The 24,232-nt window shown below is 41.1% G+C and overlaps 2 protein-coding genes across 8 annotated transcripts in view; one reads left to right on the top strand and one right to left on the bottom strand.

The window, feature by feature from the left end:
- Positions 1 to 11: 11 nt before the first annotated feature.
- Positions 12 to 19,848, top strand: LOC126367605 (MLX-interacting protein). Of its 7 annotated transcripts, none has more exons than XM_050011205.1 (18): positions 12 to 505; positions 2,226 to 2,332; positions 4,374 to 4,447; positions 4,716 to 4,841; positions 5,094 to 5,250; positions 5,781 to 5,876; positions 7,380 to 7,556; positions 8,098 to 8,400; positions 9,008 to 9,189; positions 10,401 to 10,613; positions 11,469 to 11,654; positions 12,182 to 12,353; positions 12,955 to 13,061; positions 14,921 to 15,124; positions 16,225 to 16,352; positions 16,645 to 16,768; positions 17,066 to 17,195; positions 17,943 to 19,848. In XM_050011205.1, the coding sequence occupies exons 1-18, from the start codon at positions 213 to 215 to the stop codon at positions 18,065 to 18,067; spliced, it is 2,904 nt and encodes a 967-aa protein (XP_049867162.1). In that variant the 5' UTR covers positions 12 to 212; the 3' UTR covers positions 18,068 to 19,848. The 7 variants fall into 7 exon arrangements, with proteins under 7 accessions (XP_049867162.1, XP_049867165.1, XP_049867161.1 ...); XM_050011208.1 differs by having other exon boundaries at positions 13 to 505; positions 12,185 to 12,353; positions 14,942 to 15,124; XM_050011204.1 differs by having other exon boundaries at positions 13 to 505; positions 12,185 to 12,353; positions 14,918 to 15,124.
- The window catches only part of LOC126367603 (ATP-binding cassette sub-family C member 3), a 29,522-nt gene continuing 25,123 nt past the window's right edge, over positions 19,834 to 24,232 (bottom strand). The window contains exons 20-26 of the mRNA XM_050011197.1: positions 24,035 to 24,192; positions 23,604 to 23,799; positions 23,125 to 23,350; positions 22,634 to 22,758; positions 22,185 to 22,476; positions 21,657 to 21,868; positions 19,834 to 21,088 (exon numbers count right to left, since the gene is read on the bottom strand). Of these exons, the coding sequence (XP_049867154.1) occupies positions 20,933 to 21,088; positions 21,657 to 21,868; positions 22,185 to 22,476; positions 22,634 to 22,758; positions 23,125 to 23,350; positions 23,604 to 23,799; positions 24,035 to 24,192 (1,365 nt within the window). The 3' untranslated portion in view covers positions 19,834 to 20,932. The remainder of the gene's footprint in view (positions 21,089 to 21,656; positions 21,869 to 22,184; positions 22,477 to 22,633; positions 22,759 to 23,124; positions 23,351 to 23,603; positions 23,800 to 24,034; positions 24,193 to 24,232) is intronic.

Genomic DNA, 24,232 nt, shown 5'->3' with positions numbered 1-24,232 from the left:
CAAAGATGATAACAACACACACGGTATTTGGCCTTCACTTTATTTTTTTATGATTGCAACATTAATTTGTTTGTCAAATGGAAAAAAACAATGTGAGTGAAGTAAAGTGATAAAGTAGAAATATGGCTAAGTCCAAAAGTTGATGAGACCTCAAACGTAAAATATTATCGTCTAGTAGTAGTTGGATTTAGTACCACAATAAGAAAATCAAGATGACCCACGTGGAGAAGAGGATGGCGCGCCCGGAGAAGGAGACTATACATTCTGGGCATTTCATGGTGTCGCACTTCGAAGCAGAGGCTCAGGATGATTTTGACGATTTAGCTGTCCCTGTGCCTGATGAGGAACAAAATGTTCAGAAAACATCAGTGGTTGCAACGTACACAGTACCGGGTGCGGTGGAAAAGTTTCAACCGTTTGACAAAGAAGAGAGTAAACAACATCAACAGCTTTCTATTGAGATATCACTTACAAAATTGTTCAAATGCATGACTTTGGCCTACAGGTAAGAATCGTGTTTCTTTTTATTTAGATGTCCCGTTTGCTTTTAAATTAATGTAAAACCATATATACTATTGTTTTTGTTTATTTTCTGTTTCTGTACTTATGTACTTATTTCTTACTCTGCTTTTTGTGTTTCTGTACCTTCTCTGTGAAAGGTGTTTAATGTAGCTTTGTATGAGCGCATATTGTTATAGGTATCCACTACACACAATTAATGTCATGACCTTCATAGCAGTATAAGGGTAGTGCGGTCAGATGTGTTTTTACTTGGAGATCATTATTAGATAATAAAATTGATATGAGATAGATTTCTTGGTTGTAATGAAAATGTATACTGACACTGTCGAAGTTGATGTATCCATTTCTACTATTTTTGTATAAACTATGTGTAAACATAGTAACAATAGCATATAACACACAATTATTTTAAACATTTTAAATAGGTAAACATAAAGTATTTTTGTCAAGGTGTAAGATATTGTGTGGAAATGAGGAAACATGTATGTTTCCATTGGTTTAGTTTGCAAAGATAACACGGGGTCATCACAGCCTCACAAAAGACACAGGTCACTCGCTGAGATAAGTCCCTCTATGAATACTTAATTATTATTAGTTATTAATAGCTAACATTTTACGTTTCAATTTAATTCTAAATATTTTTTATTAACATTGTTTCTGATAAGAGTAATCACTGGATTCAAATTTGTGGACAACAGTGAACATGTTCAAGTTATTTATCTAACACATTATCAGGAAAAGTAAATAATAACAGTATTCTCCTTTAGAACAGCTCTGTTTAAAAATTAAACTGTTTAAATGTAGTGTATTTACATGTATGTGTATAGTGTAGTAGTGTCTAGGCCTGTTTATGTAAACACAAGGTCATGAACTAATGAATTTGCTAGGAAATAGAATAAAATATTTGTAGTGAATAGATAAACAATGTCAATAGACTAATTGTAAATTATGTTGCCTTCAATGTCTACTTAGTTCATTGCCATACATATGCTTAAGTTCATATCCCTATTAGGGTAGGTACAGCCACAAGTCATCAATATGATAATTCACAGCCGCTCCTGATATTGAAAATTGCAAAATGCTGTGTAGGTACCTATTTTATTAATTTACACACGTGTATAATAATATTTATTATTTCACGGTTAACTTGATATAGCATATCAGTAAATTGTACTTTTTGAGATAGCATTGTAATTATTTTTTAAACATAAACATTGCAATAAAAATTGGCCACATATAATAATATCGAAATTGCGTCATACAAAATTAAAGTGCAAAGTCTTTACAAAAAACAAGGAAAAGCATCTGGCTCTACATTTTGTTTCTTCCAGTCGTATAACAGAAGATAAAGCAGTCTCTAGGCTTATTTCTTATCATGTGATAATGCTATTTGCAATAAGCTTAAGATCACCTATTGATAGACTGATAACAGGCTGATATCTGCTTACCTGACAGCTCCTACAACTCAGTATAGTTTTCCCATTTGATTGCACTATACTTTAAAAAAAAAGTTGTATTCTTTTTTAATAATGTCTATTTTAAAAACTCTACAAGTGAAAATGTTTAAAATTAATTCGAGAACTTTTATAGTCAACATAATTATGAAAATGTTGTTATCAAAGATTAAGTGGTGACAGGTAGAGAATTTAGGAGCTTGGTAAGTTTGGTTTGTTATAAAAATTTGTATTACTTATATTTCTCAGACAAAAACTAACATCTCCAAAATGGAATCGCTTCAAAGGTATCAAACTCCGCTGGAAGGACAAGATAAGACTGAACAATGTCATATGGAGATGCTGGCACATGCAGTGTAAGTTTCCATATTTATTTATGTCTTATTTGTTTCTATTTTTGATTAGATACACGAGAATATTACGTTTATTGTGTTTCTAAGAAGTCCATTGCAACTGATATCTACCTACCTACTATTATTTCATGCATGGTTAAATAACTTTGATAACTATAATTGTTATTAATTATGCAAATAGGTTAAGTCCATGATTACCTGGTCAAAAGTCGACTGATATGACCCTACAATCAGAATATGAAATCAGAATCATTTTTTTTTATCTAGTAGTGTTACTACCCTATTCTGTATTATAGGTAGGTACCTATTTCACGGAGAACATCATTAAAGGCCAGTATATGTCCCGCAGACGTTTTTATCGCTCTGATATCTGGTTGTGTGATTAGAATCACGCATAGAAGGTACGATGTCGTTATGTAGTAGATGTTATATTATATTGTGGTAGTTGCATACGTCACTACGATGTAGGACTATTGGAGAGTACGATAATATTAAAAATAGCTGAGCCGAATCTCTGCCCTTGCGTCCTCGTCGGGTCGTTACGCACGTCTATTCAGGATGTGGGCTAAAAGCGTGCTGGTAGCGGACGATGGCACAAGCGGAGCGGGAATAACCATAACAACCACGTGACGTGCTAGCGAGAATGGGTCCGCTCCGCTCTGCGCTATCTCGATACCCGCTACACGCTCGCTCGGCTACAGACCACATGCCAATTATAAATGTATTTTTATTCTAGTTCATTGTATTAATCGGACGTGTGATAATAATATTCTTCTTTTAGGTTGCCCTATCTATTAGTAGGTATTTTATCGCGTACTTTACGTAAATATTTACTGAGTCATATATTTTTTTTATATCGTTCGTTTCTCTAATCCAGCAAGTATAAATATAGATCAGAAAGCGTTAACGATGCCTGCGATGCATACGTATAAGGTGGAATCTACCTATGTAGGGCTGGTGGCAAGGCAACACACTTGAAGGAAAACCGATGATCGGGAAGTAGATAACACTGTTTGAAGACATAAACAGTGGGGGTTATCGGTGGTGGCTGGGATTGCAGCCAACCCAATAACCACTATTCAAGCTGTCTGAACTCCTGCAGGCTTACTACTTATTCGAGTTCCGAGTTAGTTTGCCTATCATGACTTACCTTAACCACAACAACCCGTCACTTGTAGGACACAAGATTGTTAACTTTCTGGATCAAATTCAATAAGGGACTTTCGAGGCTCATCATCATCATCATCAACAGCCTATATACGTCCCACTGCTGGGCACAGGCCTCCCCTCAATCAACCGGAGGGGGTATGGAGCATACTCCACCACGCTGCTCCAATGCGGATTGGTGGAGGTGTTTTTACGGCTAATAGCCGGGACCAACGGCTTAACGTGCCCTCCGAAGCACGGAATCATCTTACTTTTTCGGACAATCAGGTGATTCAAGCCTGAAAAGTCCTTACCAAACAAAGGACAGTCTCACAAAGTGATTTCGACAATGTCCCCATCGGGAATCGAACCCGGACCTCCAGAACGTGAGCCTAACGCTCTAACCACTAGACCACGGAGGCTGTAATTATTCGAACTTCTTATTCTTATCGTGTGGATTAAGAGGTGGATGACCAACCTCATTAACCCTGGTGTCAGGATTATTATTGACTCAAAGATATAATCTAATGGCAAAGGCATAAAAATAATTGTTGCTTCATATTTGGATCAGATACGTACATATAGAATTATGTTACTACCTATTTTGCTTCGCTTTATTTTGATCAGAATAGTAGGTAATGGGTGCAAGATGTGTTGTGCCTGGGTGTAATAACAAGGGTCATCATTTATGCCCAAAAACAGCATTAAAAGATGCATAATGTCTGTTATCCATGAAGTTAGAAGGTTAAATGTTCTTTTTTTTTTGGGAAATGTATGTTGGAAAGTCTCATTGAATATGAGAGATAAGGCTATGAGCTAAACCAATATAATATTTAAAATGTATCGCCTTGTTTTTTACATTAATGTTACATGGATTTTGATTTTTTTATGATTTCAGTTATAAAGAAACAAAATACGTTAGTGTGCCAGTTCGCGTCACCACTGGACGTTGATACACATGTCAAGCCAGAGGTATATGTAGTATATTTTATTATGACTTACTTTTAAGCTCAAAGCACACAGAGGCGGCACCGAGGCGGTGCACTTTCAGGAGGCGGAATGTTTTTATCCTTTTAGGCGGGTATTTTGTTATAAGTTATAATGCTGTTCACACAATTATTTCCAGCGGTTTTTTATATCGAACTCCCGCTATCCGGACCGCACGCTCCTGGTATCGTCTCGTGTGCAGTGAGTTTTTTTTATACTCTGCGATCCATTGTCACGAAAAACCTGATTTCAGGCAACCATTTTGGAAGGAAAGTATTGGAAACGAAGAGCCGAGGCAGTAATAGCAGAATATAAAAAATGGCGCATGTTTCATATTATGAGGCTCTTTGGCAAGGGCGATACCTCCGTCCAGGATACGGTAAGCGAAAGATTTATCATTAACATAATTTTTACCCTTTTATGCCAATACACGTCAGTCTAAAATGGAAATGAATAGGAATGCACGTAATTTTCTTCAAGGGTTAGTAAACGTGCTGCGTTGTGGAGTATGCGATGGAAAATTTCACTTGTTATCAACTGACAATCACGGCGTGATCACGGTCAGAATCATCCCTCAAAGTTTTCGTTGCGATGTCACTACCACCCTATATATATTTTTTTCATGGTGTAGATATCGGATATGGACACGGTGGAATCGTTCTCTCAGTGCAGCGACCTGGCAGCCAACATGCTCACCGACGAGGACTACCTCAGCTTCATGAGTGACACTCTCTTCTCCACCATCACCAGCCACCAGCCCTTCGCCTTCCCCGACTGCAGGGAGATTGGTACTACTTTGTCTACTCTTCCATAGATCTCGCTGAAATTAGTTCAGTTGCAACACAATAAAAAAACTATATACTGCACATTTTTTTTAGGTTAAAAATGTGTCAAATGTGAACTAAAAGAGTGTCAAGGAATACCACCGAACGAAAGTATATATATACATATATACTTTTAGAAAAATACCTATCGAAACCGAAATTTAACATATTTCAAATCTCTTCTTCTATCGTGTGGATTGTGAGGTGGAGTACCAACCTCATCAACCCTAGTGCCCGGGTTACTATTGAGCCGCCAAAGGCCCCTGACATGGCTCATGTCACGACTACTTGCAAAAAAAATATAATAAAAAAATATGAATATTATGTAGTATTTTGTACCGTAAGGTGTTGTTATTCGTCATTCTTGATACATCAAACAATTTAATAACTTGATTGTACATATATCATTAGTTATAAACTTATAAAAGTCGTAAACAAATTATTGGAAACTAGTAGATTAGACAAATAGGTTTTAATAATGCTTTATATTCCAGCTAGAGGCGCAAGTTTGGCAGATTTCATCCAACCAAGCTTAGGTCCGCTACAACCTAACCTGGATGATTTTATGGACACATTAGAACCGCTGCAAGGTAAGAGAGACCGTCGTACCGTTCATAATAACAGTACTTCGTACCGTAAATAACAGGCAGAGATGTATAGTATACTCTTCGCCAGCTATGTTGAAGTCCCATGTAATATAGCGCGAGCTCATTGCCATTTACATACACAAATCCTGGAAACCACGTGATATGTATTATCTATTATCCAAACATGAATTCAAACGTACAAAGTCAACTTAATTCTGACGGGTTATATGCCAATGTAAAATTTTGAGAGGGTTATTTAAATATCTACCTCAAATTGACGTGTGTTTCGTAAATTACATGCCTGTCAATTGTCAAATCAAATCAAATCAAATATACTTTATTGCACACAACATACAGAACAGATTCACACAGATGAAGATAGATACAGTACAATCTGGCGGCCTTATTGCTAAGCAGCAATACCTTTACCCCGTCCGTACCTTTCGTTTTCGACGGATAGGAAAATGATAGGTATAACTTAAAATAAAATTTGATTTTGTGCATTGGAATCAGCAGCATTATATTACTATATATTTACCTATATCCTCCCCTATAATACGACAGAAGTGATACGCCAGATAAGTTGGAAATCGTTTGCAATATTTACTCAAAGTTACTGCGACTTATCAGCTCTTTAGAAACATGACTCATTAACGGCGATAGGAGAACCGGAGACCGTGAATCCATTAAAGACATTCCAAATTTCTTAGGGTGTTATCTATAACAACAAGACAAAATGTCGCTTTGAACATTGAGTAAGTATGTGTATTTGATAAAATATGAATGTGTCGCTACATTCAATCTACTTAGAATAACCACATTAAAATCTATCGGACATCAAAACTGCTTGTTTTCATATAAGAATTCATAAAAAATAGTGTCATAGACAAGCGCCATCTTTAAATTTAAAAAAATAATAGAGACAAAATGGAGTAACAAGAACGACGCCGTTTTATATTCCCGCTCCTTATATTCATATATTAAACAAAGTTATACCAATCCTACATTCTAATTTCTTCAAATAGGAAGAAAAACTAGATTTAAAGTGTTAAAAGTTGTTTGGTCAACTCTGATGCCCACGCGCGGATAGAAAACTGGCAAACTTTTTGCCCAGAAATTATTATTTATTTACACAAAGGGACTTACAAAGGGGCTGTATTGCAGAGTCATCTAATGCGCTGTAAGACGTGTTGTACCTATGTAAATCTGTTTTTATGTAATGTTAAAACATTTGACACGAAAGAGATGGTGTCATAAACTGGATATGCACTTGACAGCTTCGAAGGATCTCCTTCTATCTTCACTAGGCTATCTAGCCCAGGATAGAGAAAGTGGAAGAATAGTAGAGACCTTTGCCCCGCAGTGGAATGGTGGTGTACGCCGATATTAATAGTAACCTTTCCCCGCACAAGTACAAGCCTGATATTAACTTGGCTTAAGCCCGTTCGTGTCAGCAAACTGGCAAAAGCCGAGAAAACCTAAGATTTTGTAATAAACCATTTGTAGATCTACTATCGACGCCTCGCCTGCCGCCCGTGCCAGAAGAGAGCGCCCTACCCGCAGAGGACCCGCTGTATCGAGGGAGCTCCCACATGTCAGTGGACACGTACACGTCCCAAGGATACATTGGCGACAGCCAGACCTCCACAGTCACCATGCCCACGAGCCAGATGACCATTCATGGTAAGTATATTTATAACATATGACAGTACAGTAACATAGTCGTAGTGAGTTTGGTGCGAGTTCAGTTGGTTCCGAATATTCCGACATGAAATGTAGAAACAAGCGGCAAAGAAAGAGTATCGGCAGTCTCATATCCCTGATAATAACGCGGTAAGAACCCGGTATTATGTTGTAATTATAATAACCGCGTAAACCTCGAAACAATGAACATATGACAGACATGATTTAAAGCTAGCCTCAAAGAGGCTGCATATTTGAAAGATGACTAGTTGTGAAGATTTTTGAGTAATGTGTAGCTTATGTATAAGTCTGTATATGTATAAGTCAAAAGCCTTTCATTGAGTATAATTGATAAAACCTAAGGAAAAGTAAAGAAAAACATTATTATATATTAGTATATCAGAATTTTTGAATACCTACTGATTTGTAAAGTCTTGTAAATGTGTATTAAAAGCTCCTTATATTTAAGATTTTAATGCTGAAAACCAGTAAAAAGTCCCGAATATCGGGACGCGATATACAATCGTTTAATTTGTTGCAGGAACAAGCAACAATACTCAGATGATGACGATGGCGGGACAGAGCATTAACCAGTCCATCAAGAATGAGCAAATGAGGCTGTATGAGGATGGGAGGATGTTTAGTCAGGGGGAGATGGCAAACAATATGCTGGGTTCCCAGGAGTTGGTACAGTATCCAGGATCGTACGAGCAGCCGCCACAGCAGCCTGAACCCATGCAAACGGTGTACTCCGGGAAATTGTCGCGGTTACAGTATGTGTCGTCACCGAAAATCGTCTCCCAATCGGAACCTACCTACACGCAACCTACTAAGTATAATGCCGGTGAGTCTTCTTTCTATCGCCGATGTATTCTTTTTCCTGTGAGTTGTGAGGTGTGTGAGCGACCTCACCAATCTTGGTGTTAGTTATTATAGCACCTTCAACAGCACATTGACCTTATAATGAGTACATAATGTCTCTAAGCAAATAGATGCCGTTATATAGGGATTCTTTCACAGCGGTCACTTTATTAAGACAAAGAAAACCGGAGCTTGCTAACGAATTTTAGTTTCAGTTTACTGTTTTTAATTTATGTAAATTCAAGGATAATAAGACTTTTTACACGTCCATTTTTATACAGCATATTTGGTAAACAACTCTGTTATAATATAAAAGAACATTATTGGTCAAGGTTGGGCCTTAGAACATTCTGTGTTAAGTGGGACCACACCCCGGACACTTCATACACAACACCTCGTTTCACACAGACTCTACACTGACGTTATCGTACACGTGCATCTATGTGTCTGAAGACTAAAGTAAGACCGAGGGGGGTGAGGTAAACTTAGTTGAGCCGCTGGCGAGGAGCGGAGAGTTGCCGTTCTATTTGTGGCATTGTGCCTTAATCTATGGTGGGACTATCTAAAAATCCCAATTTTCCTTTGACTAGCTATCCCTCCGTCTCAAACGGCTCCGGAGACAGTGTCCCTGCTGCAGCAGCCGGTGCAGAACTCCAAGTACGCCTCCGCCATCGTCATCCAGGGCCGCAGCGCGTACAACCGTGACAAACAGCGCCCCAGGGTCGCGCACTACGCCAGCCAGCTGCCCAACGCACCTTATCAGGTATTTAAGGTATTCCACTTAACAATACAATATACTTTATTAACAAACAACTCGAGCAGCGTGGTGGAACGTGCTCCATACATCCTCCGGTTGATTGAGGAGAGGCCTGTGCCCAGCAATGGGATGTATATAGGTTGTTTTGTTTTTGTTATATTAAGTCGCCATGCATTGGCGTAAGTAACTAATGTTTCGCGGAAGTAGATGAATGTACTATATTAATAATCTTTAATTAAACACAAAAACAATTTCAGAAGTAAGAGAGCCTTATCTAACATAGCTGGTCTTATCACTCTTTTATCATCACAACATCCCTAGTTTATTCAATAAATAATTACACTCATACAATTTAGATAAAACGTCGTGTTCTATATTATGGAATAATTAAATGTAATACGACATTTTGACAGGGTAGATCTCTCAATTTGATAGTAATAATTTCCTTGTTATTGTCTTACGAGAAGAGATTATACAAGATCTATACAATCCACCCAGAGCGGGCGCGTGCTAATATCTCAACAACGGTGTTTATCTAAAGATTGACTGTCATAAAATGTTAATCCTCGACAACTTATACAATAGGTGGAGATTACACTGATTCACAAGATTACAAATGCATTCGACGGCCTAATCGTATAACTGAGTCGTGTACAGTCATGAGCAATATCATGTACCCACTTTAGAACCCTGTCGCACTATCATATTTGACATTTAATGAGACTTACGGTTTAATTTGTCAAAAAAGTTAATATGACATGGTATCAAAGTGTATACATATTAGTACTCGTGACCGTACTAGGTTCAAGATAAATTATGAAATTCTGTTTACTAAATAAAGACAGATCTAAAACTAACGACAATCATTTTCTTTTTCCATTTAACTTATTTATGAATTTCAATCAAGAAAAACGTAATGATAAGTCCGAATCCGAAATTCCATAGTAATTTCGTGTTTTGACGTTTAGTAAAAGTAGCCGATATGACTGGTTGAAAACTAGCCTACTATAGCTTCTATCAAATTGCAACTCCCATTAATTTAAGTTTAGCCAATGACAGGGTAGGTAATTATAAACTGAGTTACACGAAAACTCCCCTGGTCGGAGAGCAGGGGGCGCTCCCCCTGTGGAAGGCGCATGCAAAAGTTTACATCTGTTTGACCCATAACCAATGATTTTGAAATAACTTCTACCATATTTACACACTATTGTACACCATATTAACAGTTCAACGCGACGACACAGCAGAATTATAATCAGGGCATGCAACCAGTTAGTCCCTCCGGTCAGATCCAGCAAGTGTCTTATGAGCCCCGGGGCGGACGACAGCAGATCCAGTACTTGCCAGCGGAGCCCTACAAGCCCAAGACTTCGCCTGCGCACAACACGCGCGCCTTCAAGATGCCCTCGCCTCCCCTCGCGCCTGCTGCGTCGCAACAGGTGACGTAACACATCATGTAACATGGAGAGCCTGTACCAATTATGTTTTAAAGTACCATTTGTAACTTAATATCGTTTGAAAAACGTGTCTATTAACATCCGAACAAACTTGTTTCACTAATGAATGACGAGCAAAAATAACAGGAGAATATAGATAGCTTGATTTGATTTGATGATTAATATTATTAGCCAATTAGCGTTAGTCACTACGACAATTGTAGATGTTTTAGCATCATAAAAACTCACAATTAGGGTAGGGTGTTAGTGACATCGTAACGAAAACTTTGACGGATGATTCAGAAATTTCCACTTGATATCAATTCAGAATCATGGTCTGAATCATCTCCCTCGGTATTCGGTACAATGTCACTAACACCCTGTATACCCATGTGATGGGAACAATCTCGTTGACTACAAGAGTCATTGCCCTTTGCTAGTATCTCGCACGCAGCTGATGCGTGTGCGGGGCGGGCGAGTCCGCAGCGTATCGGTTAGAAAACGTCCCTGATACGTGCAAAAAAATCACACTTATAATAGTGACTACGTACTTTAAGAATACCATTTTTTCTGTATATGTTGTTATCTCAAGCCTTATCAGATTAGGTTGTTTCGGTGTCTGGTACAAAGTAAAAAGAAATCAATGGATTACCTACTACTCGTGATAAAACGGTGTAAAGGCTACCGCCAAGCTGCATTTTGAAAGCGCGTGGAGATCTATAAATTTGAAGAATTTTTATTCATTGTTTTCAAAATTGTTCAATAAAGATTATCTTGGTTTTAAAATAAATTCGTCATGATATAAAAAGTTGAAAAAAAAAGATCGTTGTTTAAGGGTTCTTTTTTGGATTGAAACAGGTGTCAACAGTAGGCGCATGCGCAAGTAACGTCGCGCGCGGCAAGGAGCAGTTCCGTTCGCACAGCCTGCCCCTGGGCGCGCAACTCAATGCTGACTGGACGGTGTCGGCGCCCGCGCCGCAGCCCGCCGCCGCGCCCGCCGCTGCGCCGCAGCCCATGGACACCGCCACTCGGCTCACTGCGAGGGTTACTGAAGTTTCCACTAATATTCAGTCACTTACAAGCTCAAAGTTCACCCACTAAACAATCCTTCATCTTCTTGACATCATATGGATATGTCACCGTAAAATTGTAAATAACGTTAGATTATAATCTATCTCGCGAGATTGTGAACTGTCGATAGATTATAATCTAACGTTATTTACAATTTTACGGTGACAGATACAAAAGACGCTCAATATCCAAACATGTACAATTTTCTTTAATTTATTTAAAACATTAAAGTACCTATTACATAGTTAGGTAATCGACTGATACCGTTATACCACAATACGGTTTGTCTCGGTACCACTCTCCTCAGAACGTAAAATAAAAAAACCTATATAAAATCGAAATGTAAGGTACTGCAGACAGGTGGCTACTTAGCACTTTCGCCTGGCTACTCGTGCAAGTGAAGGCTCGTGAAATATTCGTGAGGCTCTAGTTGCAAAGTAAGCACGTGATCATGCGAGGAGTGGCCCAATGAGATGGTTTAATAAATGTGTGTCGTGCAGCAGGGAGGTCGCGCGGTGCCGGCGCCGCGGGTGCGGTCGCGCTCGTCCAGCGGCGGCGGCGGGGGAGGGGAGCCCGGCGCCCGCCGCCCTCCGCCGCTGTGCAGCGTGGCCTCCGAGCCGGCGCTGCCACAGGCCAGCGTCATGCTCGCGCAGCTGCTCTCTGCTAAACACTGTTAGTATAACAATACTACCCATTTACCCGCAAACTTACTATCGTCACACCCCGGACACTTCATACAAACAACCTCGTTCCACGCAGACACTACACATTAACATTATCATACACGCGCATCTGTGTGTGTGACGTCTGACGCCAAACGATTTAACTCTAAACCATGTTCGAGGGGGGTCAGGTAAACCTCGGTCAGACGCTGGTTAGTATAATTCCTTATTCTATGCTATCGTATAAGCTAAATACAGCTGTTAACAATGTTTTGGTGCCCAACATGTTAAGACAGACTGTCCATACAAAAGATGCGAAACAACCAGTTCCAGTTTAACTTCATATACTCAGTGGTCACAGTTATACCGGTTGTGAGAAGACTTTCGCCCCAGCTGTGGTGTGTTCATATTGAAGTACTGGTGCAAGTTAATGATCACGGGGTTCGGGCGCGCGAGGCGCGAATTATATCAAGGGCTTCGACCAATATGAAAGCACCACAGCTGAACAGCTGCAGCCTCCAAGGTTCAGATATCCGTAAAGTTTGCTAACCTCTTGTCCTCTTCTGACTTTAAAGAAAGAGCACTATTATACATATGTTTTGTGCTGGCAGCTCAAAGCTTGTACAAGCTGAACAGCAGTGAGGACGAGCCGACCAGGTCGCCCGTGCGCCGCGCACAACCCTCGCCCATAGGCAGCGACGTCATGTCGCCGCACCAGGTATTTATTTATTACATCTTATCGTGTGGGTTGTGAGGTGGAATACCAGCCTCATCAACCCTGGTATCAGGGTTATTATTGAGCCGCCAAAGGCCCCTGACATGGCTCATGTAACGATTACTCACTTACATCAGTAAGTAGTAACCGGGACCAACGGCTTAACGTGCCTTCCGAAGCACGGATCATCTTACTTTCGGACAATCAGCTGATCAGCCTGTGATGTCCTAAACAAACTAGGGATCACAAAGTGATTTTTGTGATATGTCCCCACCGGGATTCGAACCCGGGGCCTCCGGATCGTGAACCTAACGCTCAACCACTGGAACACGGAGGCTGTTTTTATTTATACTCATCATTTGTATGTAAATAAAAGTCCATATTTTTTGAGCAATTTAGGTTCACTTATGAATTACAATCATTTAAAAACTATGTTAATCACAAATTTAAATAAACACTACAGTAATTAGAACTGCATCACCAAAACCTGCATGAATTGCTTCAGCATGGGTGAATCGGTCCTAAGAAAATACCTTCAGGATGCTATTGGAGCAAATGTGACATAAGATATTGAGTTAGTCCGAGGTACATCCATCGCAAGTTGAACTGTAACCACGCTTAACCGAGCTGTCTGTTAGACCAACGATGTAAAGCCGACAAAAGTAGTGGAAGTAAATAACACAACATAAACAGCCTATCCACTGGCCTCCTCTCAATCAACCGGACCGGAGTATGGAGCATACTCCACCACGCTGCTCAGCTGCGGGTTGGTCGAGGTGCTTTTTTACGGCTACTATTCGGGGCCAACGTCTTAACGTGCCTTCCGAAGCACGGAATCATCTTACGGAACTAAATAAAAGCCACAAAAATCATTCAGCTACTTATCATCTTGGGCATGTCGTAAGTGTTGACTGAGGGTCCATTCCAACATGATGGAGAAATAATCTCTTACCAATACCATGCATCATATAATCATATCCATCCTTAGGACTTATGCCCTGTTTATCAAAAGTTACAAGCCTTGTATTACAAGATTTTATTCCTGTAAAAAGCAATTACTACATATAGTGTGTTTATCAAGACAACACTAGTTACAAGTGTCGTTATTTATTTCACAAGTATATTTTTATATTTGTATTCGTTATTCTGTTCATAAAAAAAATATTTCATGAATTACAACTTATATAAAATCATGGCAAATCCTGAGAGTGTCTAGCGGCTCTCCATTCTGTCCTGCAAGTTATGAGTGTCGTAATAAATTGTTGAAATGCGATTTTCTTTTTTAAATTACAAGTATGCTTGATTGATTTAATTTAAAAATTTACGAGTAGAATCTATTTATATAATTAAGTAGCTTTTGCCCGCGGCTTCGCTCGCATTAATTCGGGGTAATACGGTTCCCCTTTTCTAATGTACAACAATTTTTAGCTTCCTACCTTAAAAACTGCGAAAAGTCCCGTATAAAATTGCATCCCTTTGAAGGGTTTGGGGGCAGATTACCAAAAAATTTTTTTTTAGTCGCAAATAGTCCCCATACCAATTTTGAGTTTTCTACCTCGATAACAAAGTTTCAACCCTCCTTTTAGGGAACTGGGCAGAGTAGAAAGAGACACAAAATAAACTATGTCACTCTCCATCCCGTTCCCACTCTCAAGTTTTCCCGTGAAAGACAGACAAACAAACATACATTATACATTTTCACATTTATAATATTAGTATGGATTTACACCAACTTGTAAAAAGTTCCTTGTGACGTGTAGACTTGTAAGTTTTGATAGACGGCATTGGTACAAGCCGTCTGATAGCTTGTAGCCGCGGGCGTGAGTTTATGTATGTATTCGTGCGTGTGGGGCGTGCAGCAGTGTGATTGTTGGGTGCACCAGCCGCTGTCCCCGCCCGCGTCCCCGGGCTCGCCGGGCGCGGGCCGCGCGTCCCCCGCCGGCTCCCCGCGCGAGCCGCGCCGCACGCACCTGCACGCCGAGCAGAAGCGCCGCTGCAACATCAAGAACGGCTTCGACGCGCTACAGGCCCTCATACCGCACCTTAGCAGTAACCCCGCCGCCAAGGTCAGTACTCAATCATGCTTTTTTCAAAGTCAAATCGTTTATTCAAAGTAATTTCAAAGTACAAAAAGCTATATAACATAAATAGCATATACATATACGTCCCACTGCTGGGTAGTCCCCCCGATCAACCGTCTTCCCTTACCTTTTCGGCGGTTAAGAAAATGACAGGTATAACTGAAAAAAATAATAGGAGATATCTACTTGAATCAGCACCAAAGTCGTTAAGGAAACAATACATTATTTCCTCTGATATAAATTGTAGTTTACTAGGTTAAGGTACTATTCTTCGTACTAAATGATATCATGATATTGTAATTGGAACGTCTATAAATATTATCTGCATTGTTGATAACATGTGCTTGTCAAGGCTGTCTATATTGCGTGTTGCCATGCCGTCAGTGCTAACCAAAATGTAATATGTTAAATATAATGTAAATTGCCTCGCGCGTGTATTTCTTACATTCTTATCAAATTTTGCATTATCTCATACTTATACATAACTTCCGAATTAACTGTATGTTTATCGTTTATCGAGAAGTATTGATGTTGTAAACTTATAGCCAAGGGATTTAAACGATTAAGCAAATGTAATTCATCATTGCTATCTCGATATTTTTTGTCATAACTGGATAAAACCGATATTTTTATAAAATATCACTTTCCGTTGTTATTAACTGGAAAGAATAATCATATGACTATGAATTAACAATTGATTTTTACATCCAGTCGTTTCCGGTTTAGAAGTTTGAATACACAATTACGTTTAACAAAGTTACATATTTTTTCTAAACATACCGATAACTGTAGTAACCTATCTAAAGATATCTGACAGGTAGGCTTTGAGCCTTTTTATCAGCATATGGAATTTTCAATACGGCATACGCTCACTACTAGAGGTATATCCAATGCAAGATGATCTGAATATGTTTAATAGAAAGTTGCATGCTTAATCTCGCATTTCGAGACAAAAGTTTAACACTGGTATTTCGATTGCGAATGGCATCTGGGCCTTACGACCTTATCATACGCAAGGCCTACATCACTTCTCACAAATATCAGAAACTAAACGGGAAATGAAATACATAAAATGTTTTATCCAGGTGAGTAAAGCGGCGATGTTACAAAAAGGAGCGGAGTACATAAAACAGTTGAAGACGGAGCGGGCTCAGATTAAGGAAGAGATGGAGAGTTTGCGGGCGCAGATCGCGTGTTTAAATAATTCTATATCGTAAGTTGAACATTGATATTACTGTTACATAATATACATACATAAACAGATAGGACAGAAAAATAGCATTTTTATTCAGTAAAAATAAAATATTTAAAAATTATCATAATAATAAAAGCTATTGGATAATTATTGTTAAATGATAAACTACCCTATCTGATTTATTTCATATTTTATTGTTACAACTGTTAAGTAGCCGATTTACAATGTCATCATTTTGTATTTTCTCTCCTGTAAAGAAGTATCTCAATCGTACGTCGTCACGTGCCCTCATAGCTGTTCCTCCCCCCAGCAACTGCCACTCGCTGCTGCCGGCGACGGGCGCGCCCGTGTCCCGTGCCCGCGCCGGCCGCCTGCGGGAGATGTTCGCGAGGCACGTCGCCAACAGAACCATGCACAACTGGAAGTATTGGCTCGTATCCTTTTACAAATAACAGTCTGAGTGGTCATGGAACCTGCAAACGTAAACAGTAAGCGTAAAATCTAGTGCTTAAAATATATTTTCAATTTCTCTCTGGGAGTCATGTTCCGACGCTTCAGGGAGGCGGCTCCGAACAAAATTCACCTAAATACCTAATTTTAAACATTTTATCTGAAAGTTAATATAATATATTGTATTATGAGTCACAGTTGCTTGAGTTAATTACATAAATTAATTAAATAAAAATAAGTCTGTTCCGTCCGAATACGATAATATTCCTTACCTAGCGCAGTTTAGCGTGGTGAGCGCGGCCCTGGTGGAGTCGTTCAGCGCATGCGTGTCGTGCGCCAGCAGCGCAGACCTGGTGCGGACCACGCTGCTGTGGGCCGAACAGCACTGCTCGCTCGTCGAGATGCGGCCCGGTCAGTTGTATGCTAATTACCACACCCCGGACACTTCATACAAAAAACCTCCTTTTACACATACACTATACCTACATTGACGTTATCGTACACGCGCCTCTTGTGTGTGTGACGCCTGACGCCCATACGATTGAAGACTAAAGTAAGACCGAGGGGGTGAAGTAAACACGAAGAGTTGCCGTTCTATACGTAGTATTTTATGTTATTGGACTAGTTTCCAAATAGTCAAATCACGTATACAATAGTTTCTCACGAATTGATCATACATTGTTACATGCAATATAATCTTATCGCGAGTGGTGACTCTGCTACGCCAAATTCAAACCACACACTCGTTGGTAATCGATCACTTTCATCCCTTGGTGAACAAAGTACTATACATACAAACATAAATAGCCTATATACGTCCCACTGCTGGGCACAGGCCTCCTCCGAGGAGGTCCGGGTTCGATTCCCGATGGGGACATTGTCGAAATCACTTTGTGAGACTGTCCTTTGTTTGGTAAGGACTTTTCAGGCTTGAATCACCTGATTGTCCGAAAAAGTACCTAAGTTGATTCCGTGCTTCGGAGGGCACGTTAAGCCGTTGGTCCCGGCTATTGGCCGTAAAAACACCTCCACCAACCCGCAGTGGAGCAGCGTGGTGGAGTATGCTCCATACCCTCTCCGGTTGATTGAGAGGAAAGTACTATAACCTTCCCGAATAGAGTAACAACTGTGATGGTTATTGTTTTATTCCTGTTGCAGCGGTGCTAAACTCCCTGCGCGTGCTGTGCACGTCGACAGAGATCCTGACGTCCCCGGAGCGGCTGCCCGAGGAGGCGCGCGCCGCCGTGGCGCCCAGCGCCGGCGTCAAGACCGAGCCCACCTAACACACGCCACCACGCCCCACAGCCCCGCCTCTTTGCCGGTAACTAACCAACCTACAAAATAACTACACATCTCACGTTATGGGTAGTATACTAACGAGGTGTCTAGTCATTTCGCACGGGTTATACACCAGCGGTGTCTGCAAGGTTACGCTATCGCGCGCGCCGCAATGACTCGCGGACTTGCGCGGAATAGCCGTACGCATTTATTTACGTAGACAGGATTCGCTGCGGCTTTTGATCGAAACCCGCGGTATTTATCGCGTCACGCGCGATAGCAGAACCCGTGCAGTCTGTTCTCGCGTCTCTGACGATTCGAACAATTAACGCATCGTGTGCTGTTTATGTAAAGAGTACACCAGCGGTACGATGGTAGCGAGCGCCATGCCGCGAGTGCAGTAGTGTAGATAGTATTTGTACATAAGTAATATGCTCAGAACAGATAAATGTTAAAGATCTCCCATTTCTGTGCAAAGAAAGCCTTAAGTGTGATGATATGAAAGAAATCATAAAAAAATGACCACTGACAATTTCGTCACTAATTTGGCTTAACTAAAGCTTAATCTTATACCTTTATAGAGAAAAATTAAAATTAGAAATGTCAGAGGATCGATCCAAATAATATCGACGTCCAATTTCAGAAATTCTTTTAAATAACTTTAAGGACATGTTTGTAAACACGAATATATTTTTCGTAATTTTTATATGATTTGTGGTTGCTTTATCGGATTTCGACACTCGATTCTAGGTATACTTTGTATATATTTTTTCTTTGCATTTTATACCGGCAAAGAGGTAGTAAGTACTTTAATATTATTATCGAGTTAAGAATGGTGACAACAGCGTTTTAGACTAAATTTAAAAATCTTAGACGTGTCTTTATGAATTCGAAAATTTAAGCACAAAATGTTCTCATAATCATGTGCCTATTGCTGTAATGTGATGTGCGTTGTTTAACAAAATGATCGGCCAATTACGTAATTTTATTATGAATTGAAATTTTAAACGTTTTATAGATGAATTATCAGAATCAGATTTCGAATAACTCCTTATGAGCAGCTTGTGAACTGCTGGTCAAAGTAAGTTTGACGATAATGTTAACGTTTGAGAATATGTAATATACCGTGTAAATGTTTGTATATAAATATATTGTGCCTGTGGCCTGAACTCGTGCCTTCAACAACGAAATCTTGGTTAACTGAAATAGACAGGAGACGATTAACAATATTGTTAAATGATTTAACAATTGTACCAAAGATAGCTGCGATCCTGTGTACCACATGTGTCGTGCCCTGCGCACACGCCCGTCCCGCGACTCGATGCGATACCATTGTAGCCAATAAGTGGAAAATAAAAAGAATTTATTAAACATGTCGAGATTTAACTTAGAATTACTTGTAAGTATATTCACGTAAGTAATTGTAAGTAAATATTTTTATATGATGGTGTGGCGACACAAATGTTTTTATATTACGTGCATACCTTTTTATAGCGGCGTTATGGATTTGGGTGTTGAGGAGACCTTATTGAGCTAATTGTGTTTATATTAATGGATGTATTGTAGTGGCTTTGTTGGACCTGATCACAGCGCCGCTATAAAACGGTCTGCAGAAACCGGTGCCAACGTAATTATTGTTGTAATTGTTATGTAGTGATATAATTTTATGATGTACCGTTGACTCTGGTAGCACGTTGTCTGTTAGCGGTCCGCCGCGCCCTCGTGAGCTTTAAACGAATTATGTGCAATTGTTGTTCTATTGAAAATACAATTTGGAATCAAACAAGTGTTCTTTAATTATTTATTCTAAATCAACAAGGTATACAGTCACATGTCCACTGTGGTCATACTTACGATACAAGGTACACAATAGTGTCTGCTAATTGGTGGGGCTATCTTGTAGCGGTCCAGTCAAGGTCGAGCGAGCTCTCAATAATGCGCGGTTTCATTCCCGTCTTGAATGTAGCTCTACGTATAAATACACCATTTATTATGAGATTGCTTTATGTCAAATTTAAATAAACATTCGAGTTATTAATATCGATTCTTATCTAAAAATCACTCGCAATGAGCAAATGTGTGTGTATCGCTCCAACAGCGCCATAGTTTCCGATATGTACGTACATGTTGAAGCCACAAAACCATCCATATAACTCCAGTGAAAAGTATAATTTTCATGTTATTCAGTAAATAAATAGTAAGAAAACCGTAGACCGTGGCGCTGCTGGAACGATGCACACAGAAAACTTACGTCAGTCAATATTATCATGAGAAATACATTTGTAAAAGTACAGTATAAAGTACGTCGCGTCATGCTTAGAATTAATTAAATACTGGTCCTTAAATACAATGGTCCAATTCCACTTACAATAACGTAATGTGTTTTACAAACCTTAAAGTACGTTTTATTTCAATGTAAGCGTTTTATAACTTGTTACGATTACGAAATCATTCGTTATTAATTTTCCATTAATATACCTACATATTTGTGATTTTACAATTTGGTATTGGGTATTATTTGTGAAATTATGTTGTTATTCGCAATGGCCTGAATCGGACACTGATAATTTATACAAAAAACTGTAACGAAATAAATTTTACCGCCATTAGCACCTCTTGCGATGGACTCCGAATAACTTTTCCTTTCGCATACGTTGGTCATTTATGACCCATTGTCAAAAAAAGGAGTTAGGATTTGAATTCGTTTCTAACACTTCTGCCTGACAATTTTCATTGTATTTGGGGGTTTTCTTAGGACATCATCCAGGCTTCAATCAACCAACAACCGCGTTCTGCACGCGAGTATCTAGAATGTTCTAAATTACTCTAGACTACATATGACGGTAGCTACTAGTGCAGTCTTGAGAAGTTCAGACGTGGTGGTGGGCGGAGGCGGCGGCAGCCAGCAGGCGCGCGAGGCGGGAGGTGGGCACAGACAACAACGCGGGCACCGCGCCCTGCTCCGCCACGCGACCCTCCTCCAGCACCATGGCGCGGTCGTAACCTCGTACTGACGATACTCGATGCTAAATACGAACGGTACAACGTTAACTAAACTTAATTGGAACTGTGCTACGACCTAGCACTGGCAGCGGGATTGCTGAGGTGGGATAATCACGTTCGTTTTAAATCTATCAGTCAGTTTTAAAACCCTCTAGTGCAAAGTGTAACATTTGAGGAATGTTTCACCCGGTTGCTGATGACTATCTGTCTGAACTTACTCGGAAATCCGAGGGATCTATGTAACAGTGGTTGAGCGTTGGGCTCACGATCCGGAGGCCCCCAAGTTCGAAAAAACCTAATTCAGTTTGTGATTCCTAAATTGGTTAGGTCATTGCAGACTGGTCACCCAATTGTCCAAAAGTAAGATCCGTATTTCGGACGGCACGTTCAGTGGTCGGTCTCGGTTGAGCCATACCAGGAGCCTATGGCGGCTCAATAGTAACCCTGACATCACGGTTGACGAGGTCGGTTGTTGATCTTACAACAACCCATAAGAGAAAGTGGAAACGCCACCCACATAACGAAGGTAAAGGCGCGTTTATCATGCGTAGAAGGCAACGTGTTGCTGCAGCAATATAACAAGGTACTCACGGCCACCGTGAGCACGGTGGTGTGGGGGTGCGCGGCCCGCAGCGCTGCCAGCAGCGCGCGGTCGGCGGGCGCGTCGAGCGCGGCGCCCGGCTCGTCCAGCAGCAGCGCCGCCGCCAGCCGCGCGTGCAGCGCCGCCCGCGCCGCGCACGCCCGCGCCGCGCGCCCCACGCTCCAGCCGCAGCCGCCGCGCCACCACCGCCCCACCACGCACTCTGGGGGGACACGCCACACACCATAACACAATCATTTTGATACACAACTTCTAAACTCCATGGATTCAATCGGTGTTACTTATACTGATTTGAATTTTATGTCCGTAAGTACATTTCGAGCATTGTCCTTTGGTGAGGTCGGTCCGCCTTTGCAATGTCTTCGAGCCCGTTTCACCAAAATCTCCGCAACACTCTTCCTTCACAAAATCGATTCGGTCCAGGGCCTTTTAGAAAGGACTTAAAATCTAGCGTTAGACCCCCAAACAATATCAAAAGATTTTCATTTTTCTTGGTTCTAGTGAACTTGATACCATACCTAACCCAGCATGCTGTGCAGTCACGAACTCGTACAGCCCCACGGCTCTTAGACTCGCCCAGATTTCCTCATCAGTATGGACGGCCAGAGGATCCAAGTTCTCTCTCAGCGTTCCAGAGAACATGACAGGTTCTTGCGGTAAAACCACGACGCGATGTCTTAGAGCTCGCAGCGGCACGCGCGACGCGTCAGCGCCATCTATGAGCACCCGGCCGGAACGTATCGTGGTTGCACCGACGCAAGACAACAGGAGAGTCGACTTGCCGCTTCCGCTACGGCCGCAGACGGCGACCTGTGGAAATTGAAAGCGAATATTTACAACAAAAAGATGTTAACGTATTTTTTAAGGGTATTTGCTACACTGGATTTTGGAAATTAGAAAACATAATGGTGTACATACAGACTTATTACGGACACTATTAGAGCAAGTGATTATTAGGGCACGTTACCTTTTCTCCAGGAGCTACAGAGAAGCTAATATTGTTGAGCACGACTGGCGTGCTGGGTTCGTGCTGGACGCTCACGTTGTCGAACTCAATCTTGCCGTCTCTTTGCCAGCCCGCTGGCAGTGGGCCTAAAACACAAAATTAACAATAGGTCCTCTCACCTTCCCAACAATCAATTTAAGAACTTATAGAAGGTAGGAAGGAAACATCACTTTGTTACTTCTGCTGTAAGGTTAGCGGGGAAATCGATTATGATTATAAAAATGTAATCTTTTTTTATACTTCCCTGAGTTTCAAACTCTCCAAATCATAATTTATCTAAATCGGTTTAATCGGTGTTCTTACGTAAAATTTTGTGGGTAATTCAATTTAATAAAAGCATTTACTCTATATCTCATCTTGACAAGTTGTTACTGTTCTAAGAACACCAACTAGTTCGGCGCACCTGAATTGTTTGTAGGGACAGTTTTGAAATTAATGAGAATAACACTAACAATCATCCCGGTAATCCTCCTGCGGGGCGTTAGCGTCGACGAGCAGTCGTTCTACCGCAGCCAGCTGCAGCTGCAGGTCGGCGCGCGCCTTGGCCAGGTGCGCGAGGTACGCGGGCACCAGCAGCGAGTACGCGCCCGCCAGCCCCGCCACCGCGCCGCCCTCGCCGCCGCCCCCGCACAGCGCCACGCCCACACACACGCACACGCTGCCCGCTCCTACTAAGTCCTGTGGGGAACGCCATGTCAATTTTGGATGACTGAACTCTACCAAGTTAACAAAGAATGTTTCTTTTCACTATTACTCTCCTTGCCAAAAATAAAAAAGACCTTATTATCTTTGTTCTGTGCTCGCCATTGTTATATTTTTGTGTGCAATGAACATTAACAACAGTTTGAGGATTCAGTGAATAAGTGAGTTTCATCTATTCTGAAAACTATGCTATAGAACCTAAAGAAGAGAACTGAAAATGAAAACTTACTAAAGTAAGACCAAGCCACCTATTAGAGGCATTAAGAAGCAGCAACGCGTTATGATTGTGATCGAGCCTGCGCAGGAAGGCGGCGCGCATGCGCGGCTGCAGGCGGCCGGCTCGCACCGTGCCCGCGCCCGCGCTGGTCTCGGCGCACAGCGACACCACGCCCGCCGCGCTGCGCGCCTCCGCACATTGCAATTCTCTGAAACAGGTACACAACTCACAGTTTTAAACAGGAGTAAAATAGAAATAGTTTGAGCACCTAAATAGGGTCGATCGACTGCAATAAACCAATGGTTCATGTTGTCACGATTTATTACACGGGACCTCCCGGAGCGGGATGCAAGAAGTGAAGTTTGAACTGGCAGGGTGCATATAAAGACTTGAGCATTCCAAAAATCGCTCATGGAACCCTATCGGTACCGCGACATACGCACCTCGCGTTTGTCAGGTAGACGCTCTGCAGCGTCAGATACAGTGCGAGTGCGGGCAGTAACGCCAGCAGACTCCAGGGCGCGGCCACTGCGTTCACCAGCAGCGCCGCACTGCATACAAGCGCTAACTGCACCCACCGGCTCATCGCCGTCGGAAGTTTCTAAACAATTAGAACGTTGGTAGTTAATAACGATTTACTG

The sequence above is a fragment of the Pectinophora gossypiella genome, chromosome 6 (genome assembly GCF_024362695.1).
Source record: "Pectinophora gossypiella chromosome 6, ilPecGoss1.1, whole genome shotgun sequence".
In the NCBI taxonomy this organism is placed as follows: domain Eukaryota; kingdom Metazoa; phylum Arthropoda; class Insecta; order Lepidoptera; family Gelechiidae; genus Pectinophora; species Pectinophora gossypiella.
This window is presented reverse-complemented; position numbering and strand designations above follow the sequence as displayed.